Here is a 6,218-nt window from a genome sequence, read left to right as displayed (position 1 = left end):
TTTTTTTTTTTTTTTTTTTTTTTTTTTTTTTTTTTATGTTTTAAACCAATCCGTATAATTTGATCTGCGCCTTTCTCTCCGTTAGATTTTTGATAATTCTGGCTCCTTTTACTCCGCCGGCGATTTTCAATTTCTCCGGCTACTAACTAACCCTAACCTTACACTCCACCGTCACCGGCGTCGTCTTCGTTGCGGAACCGGTAAACTTTTCAATTGGATTTTATTGCACTCTTACCACTGCTTTCGATTCCTTTTTGTTTCCGTCAGTTTGAATCATAGCGGATCAGTGAGAGAGTTATGCTCTCCGATTCTCGATTACATGCTTATTGCATTCTCTCGGGAATTAATCGATATTGCTTTCCTTGAATTGTTTATGAATTTGTGGATTGATCGTATTCCTAAGGATTTTGAATTCGTCGTTCTTGTTTATGATTCTATATTTTAGAGAAAGAAGCTTTTTGATGGCGGACACGGAAATGCAAGAGCAAGATGTGCCGTCTGGTGCTGATGTTGATGCTACTCCTGTTGATACCAAAGCCGTAGAGGTGGAGGAGCGTTTAGAACAAGAGAAAGACCAAAACTCTATTGAAAAACCTAAGTCCCCTGTTCCTGAGGATACGACTCTTACTTTAGAAAGTGATGTTCATTTATCTGATGCTCCCCTTACTAATCAAACTGAGGCTAATGAGGAAGTAGGTGGTCAGGACATTGTTGATGGCAAGAATGGTGATGTTGATGTTGATCAGTCTGGAAAGAAGATTACGGATGAAGGCGGACAAGAGGAGACAAAACTCGGGGAATCAACTTCTCTCAAGGGGGAACCGTCGAGCCCTCATGTTGCTGGTGAAAGTGTTAAGAAGTGGAAGACATGGTTGCTAAGTGATTCTGAGGTAATGAGAGCAAACATTTGAGACAATTGACCTGCTTGCATCTGCATTAACCGTTGAATATCATTCTTTTGTTATCTAAGAGAAAAGAGATTTGTGGTCAGCAGTGGCTGTTTCATTACAAGTTCACGTTTTTCTACAGGCCAGGGTTGTTGATGAAGCAGGGACACCAGCGGATCAAGAGGCGTTTATTAAAGAAGTGGAGGCCTTCCACAAGGAGAATCTCCTGGAATTTAAAGCCCCTAAGTTTTATGGTCAGCCCTTAAATTGTCTCAAGTAAGTTGCTTTAATTTCTTGGGAAATTTCATATTTCTGGTTATTTTCTTGTTTGACATTTGCATGTTTACTTTGCAATGTAGGCTATGGAGGGCCGTCATCAAGTTAGGTGGCTACGATGTGGTAATTATCTACTTTCGTAACTTTAAGATTTATGTTTACTAAGATCTTCTCCCTCCTCTCCCCATTTAGTAGGTTAAAAATCTTCTACATTATTACATACGAGTCATGAACTATAACTATAGTAAGCTAGAAATTTTGGTTGTTAGCTAATGAATGAAAAGATGATTTTAAGACCAAGGAATGGTTTCCAGGAAGAATTAAAGTCAATGCAGTTATCTGTTAATTGTGTTACGTCTGTGTTTTGGGAACTCAATTTGCTTAGTGTCATCTGCTTTGTTTGAGAAATTTATAAATTTAGCTCTAATTGTGTGAAACTATTCAAAATTCCTGAGACTTTCATTTTCTTACACAGGTTACCACATCTAAGCTATGGCGGCAAGTTGGAGAATCCTTCCATCCTCCGAAGTATGACTGGTTTTGTTCTCAAACTCCTCAACCAATTCCGTCTCTTGTATGACATTAACTTCCCCACTTTTTTTGTTTCATTATCATTCAGAACATGCACTACAGTCTCCTGGACATTCCGCATTTTCTATGAAAAGGTGAATTTCGTTTCTTATAAGTACTTGTTTAGTTCATTTCATACATGTTCAGTCCAAACAATCTCCTTGTGCTCCTTTTTCAGGAATGTGTCTGAGACTAGCTAGCCTTTTAACAGTTTACTGGTTGATTTTTATCTTATCAAGATGTAGAAACTTCATTATTTGTATTCTTACTTTCCAATTGCAGGCACTTTTGGAGTATGAGAAGCATTTAAGGCAAAATGGTGAGCTTAACCTTCCTGGTTCAGCATTTCTTCCGTCTGCAAGCCTTGAAAAGGAGGTAAGAATTCCTATGAATTTGTGAATTTTTATGCTTGTGGGTAGGTGGGTAGGTGAACACTTTGAGAGGAGGTCGATTTAAAGATAGGTAAAAATGCTGTTTAAATTAGTTGAAGTGAAAGCTCTGCAGTTCTTTTTTAGAATGATTAGATGCAAAGGGGAGTTTTGGGCATGCGTAATATCAGTTAAGCATGTTGAGTACAACTCTCTGTAATCGGATTGAATTAAGCTGTACCGTTTTTGTGTCAAATGGGAAGCATAAGAACTATTATGTATACACCACCCAGATAATTACCAATTAAAAGCTCCCAGAAAGGCAGAAACAGAAATTTTACATACCTCCCCTTTCTCTCATTGATATAAGGGCACATTATGTAGGCAACTAGCCATCAAGGTTCAGGGTCAGGTAGAGCACGAAGAGATGCTGCAGCTCGTGCTATGCAAGGTTGGCATTCTCAGCGCCTTCTTGGATCTGGAGAGGTTACTGAGCCTATTGTTAAGGTTTCTAGTTCGACCTTACCACGCTCCATGGTTCACCAATCACCATGCACAACTTACTCTTAAACATGATGCTGTTTGTACGTTTTCTTTTCAGGATAAAGGCTTGAGTTCAACCCCAAAGCAAAAGAACCTCAAAAACATTGGTATTATTCCTAAGGAGTGGCTATTGTTCTCCATGGTCTACAAAATGATTACCTAACGCCACCGTGTTTAATTGTTCTTGTCAGGTTTGCAGAAACAAAAAACACCTACTGGCGCGGATGTTGTTTTTACACATGAATCAGACAGACAGTTACGAAAGCTAACCATCTCCTGTGTTTTTTGTCTCTCTTATGCAAGATTTCTTTACCATGTGCAATTACAGATAGTCTTATTAATTGTGAAAAGCCTGTTTCATCGTCAAATGTGTGGTCTTTGGTGGATCACAAGCACTGTTTTGTGTGTGGTAGTTGTAAGAACTACCATTCCAGATATAGCGTAGGCGTCTAAATGAATACGGAGAACTTTGTTACCTGTATCGTTTCCTTTCTTATATCTAATCAAAGCAATATATTAATAGTATGGTTTTGGCTTGATAGGTCAACTGCCGAGGTTATAGATATTGGACCCCCAGCAGACTGGGTGAAGATAAATGTCAGAGAAACTGTGAGTACCTCTGCCGCTTCCCCTCTCACGTAATGTATAACAATAGTCAAAATCAAGACTGCCTGAAAATGCACTCTGGCTCTTTGTTTTGAATCTGAAATCTTACCGAATTTGTTTTGTTACCTTTATTTACAGAAAGACTGCTTTGAGATATTTGCCCTGGTACCTGGACTTCTTCGTGAAGAGGTGAGATTTTGTCCTTGGAATTCAATCTCTTAATCTTCTTTGATCAGCGTTTCATCACTGGCTCTTTTTCTTTAATGCAAAGAGTCTCGCCGAGGTTGTTAGGTACCAAAGCAGTTTATATATGCTGTTTACTACGAGATAGATGTGAGTAGTAGATTAGTTTGGGAGGATTTAAGTAGACATAGATTTGTTTGGGAGGTTTTAAGTAGACAGATACTGGATTCTAATCTCGAATAACACCATTTTTGTTAGCTATGATGAACATGCTGATGATCTTTGTACACGGAATTTAGTTACTCAACAAAAGTTGCTTTCTTCTTTCAGGTCCGCGTTCAATCAGATCCTGCAGGGCGGCTAGTTATAGCAGGCCAACCTGAGCAGCTGGACAATCCTTGGGGAATAACACCCTTCAAAAAGGTTAGCATCTTACATAGTCCAAACAGAGCCATGTTTACTAAATGAAGGATCGTCTCCATTTGATTTTTGGTTTTGGTTTTGGTAAGGTTGTGAACTTTCCAGCAAGAATAGATCCGCTGCACACGTCAGCGGTTGTGAGCCTGCACGGTCGACTGTTTGTGCGAGTCCCATATGAGCAATGACCAGTCTCATCTCTCTCGAGAGCCCGTTCTTTAGTTGTTTCTTTGGTGAATTCGACGACCAGTTCGGTTCTTATAGGAATTCGTTTGTATCAGTACTAAAGACATTAGCAAACGTGATAGTTTGACTGTAGCTTGAATTCTGAATATCTCGTAAAGTAGGGAAACGAACGTTGGTGTTCCATTGATGTTAGTAGGAAAGCTGCTCCCTGATACTTAGGATGGTTATGATTTTCAGATTATTTGTTGCTTTTATAGGATATGCTGATGATCATACATATATTTCCCGAAAAAAAAATTGAAGTTTTGATTTTTTTCCTCTTCTTATTTCAGTTTTAGTTTTTACGTAAAGAAAAACTTGCAACTTTGTAAGATTTTAAGATTTTGCTTCGATCATCATCATCCGATCATCTCTATCGTAGAGTACTGAAGTATAGTGGGCTGGAAGTTTTGGGCTTGAGTTTAATGGCTGAAAATCACAAAATGTTACGGAGTTACCGTCCCTCATCTCATAAGCACGAGTTATATGTTAAAATATGATATTTACTATCTATATATACGTTTACCATAGTGAAATTCAGGCCCGGCTAAAGCCCGAGAAGCTGGTGCTTTAAGCATCACGAAAATATACAAGTTTTAAGGACATCAACTTTCAAAAGTGTGCTGTGGTATAGTGGTTAACACCTGTTTGGAAGTCTTAATAGTTCGAAGCACACTGAATCTGCGCTGGCCCTGGTGAAATTGTTATAGAAGAATTCAAACCATGATCCTTCGATATCTAAGAACAACATTTTCTGTTAGATTTCCCTCGAAAACAAAACCTATATATGATTATATGAATCCAGTCATAATTAATTGATTTAATTCATATTAGGCATACATTTACATCAACGTTTACTTATCAGCGTACTAGAAAACACAGAATGAAGAAGCTAAGATACATCTTCACCCAATTGTTTGCTCACTTGCATGTAAGGCACATGACATGAGCACATGGAAATCCTCAAAAGATAAAGTCTTTAATGCATGTATCTAAAAGTCCCAAAGTACATTACCCTTTATTCTCTTTACATAGTTTAGACCCTAAAAAGTCTTAATGTATAATGAATCTTTCATAAAAATAAAACCACCTCTCATTCTCATCTTATAACAAGTAAACCTGAAATTTCTCAAATTCTTATGTATAAAAAGTTGTCACCCGTTTTCCCTTAGCAGCTCATTGGAGATCTATTTCACCTCAAAATTATTTTGGACATGCATTGGTCATGTACAAGCTTTTCCTTTAACTTGATTTTTTAATATAAATTATATGTTTTCAAATTATCCATACATATCTTCCCTAGGGACTTGATGCTTTCCTCATTTTCACACATTTTTGTCTTGGTACTCAACACCCACTTGGCTATATATGTTGATGTAGAGCTTCCTAATCTTTTAAAGGGAAACTGATGAAACTTTGAGCCAAATGTTTTTCATGTCTTGGTTTTGGCTGGACATGTACTGTTCTCGTGTTTACGCCTTAAATCGGTCATTGTAACCGTCGAAAATCATGTTTACATTATTGTAACGGGCGAATATATTCTTCTTCTAAGAATCGACAAAACTATAGTATGTCGTTTTCGTCGTAACCGCTATTCTTAAAACAGATTCATATAATTCTAAAATGTTATTTATTTTTTTGTAAATGTCTAGAACGTTATTTTCGTGATTCGTTGATAGAATCAAAGAAAGATTCGTATCGATCTCATCGAAGAACAAAGAAATCACTTGGTTAAAACATATATCAGCAAATCAGATTCCATGAATAAACATGATATTCAATCTTGAGGGTTTCCAAATCATAAAATCTTTGAGGATTTCATGTAAGGTATAATATATAATTGAATGAAAAAGGAACCAGATGTTTGATTTGTTGGTTCATATACATAGTAACATAGATTAAGTGTTTAACTTTTCATACCTACCCCAAACAGGGATTATACACATACCATCTCACATACTGAATCACTCTATTGTTACAAACTACGAATGAAGGTAACCAAGTGACATAATGAAATTGGCTTCTAAAAACATTATTTATTGTGAAGTCAAGCATAAAACAAATTAATATATAGGGTACAGCACGAAACCCTAGTGATTAAAATAAGAAGAGAAAATGCAGATGGAGATGTATAAACCTGAAG

The 6,218-nt window shown here is 37.1% G+C and overlaps 1 protein-coding gene across 1 annotated transcript; it reads left to right on the top strand.

The window, feature by feature from the left end:
• LOC104713316 (AT-rich interactive domain-containing protein 5) lies at positions 32-4,309 on the top strand. Its single transcript, XM_010430413.2, has 14 exons — positions 32-200; positions 446-890; positions 1,030-1,163; positions 1,247-1,286; positions 1,639-1,691; positions 1,783-1,828; positions 2,016-2,108; positions 2,486-2,608; positions 2,703-2,751; positions 2,836-2,899; positions 3,187-3,253; positions 3,389-3,439; positions 3,764-3,856; positions 3,943-4,309. Exons 2-14 carry the CDS (start codon positions 462-464, stop codon positions 4,036-4,038), a joined length of 1,338 nt encoding a protein of 445 aa, XP_010428715.1. The 5' UTR covers positions 32-200; positions 446-461; the 3' UTR covers positions 4,039-4,309.

This window comes from Camelina sativa, chromosome 9 (genome assembly GCF_000633955.1).
Source record: "Camelina sativa cultivar DH55 chromosome 9, Cs, whole genome shotgun sequence".
NCBI classification, from domain to species: domain Eukaryota; kingdom Viridiplantae; phylum Streptophyta; class Magnoliopsida; order Brassicales; family Brassicaceae; genus Camelina; species Camelina sativa.
Note: the sequence above shows the minus strand (reverse complement) of the source record. Positions and strands in the feature narration are given on the sequence as shown.

What these genes read in the sequence shown, in the direction of transcription:
- LOC104713316 (XM_010430413.2), top strand. Translation starts at nt 462, where the DNA reads ATGGCGGACACGGAAATGCAAGAGCAAGATGTGCCGTCTGGTGCTGAT. An exon ending in CAGCCCTTAAATTGTCTCAA is followed by an intron (nt 1,164 to 1,246) that starts GTAAGTTGCTTT and finishes TTTGCAATGTAG; the next exon opens with GCTATGGAGGGCCGTCATCA. An exon ending in GAATAACACCCTTCAAAAAG is followed by an intron (nt 3,857 to 3,942) that starts GTTAGCATCTTA and finishes GGTTTTGGTAAG; the next exon opens with GTTGTGAACTTTCCAGCAAG.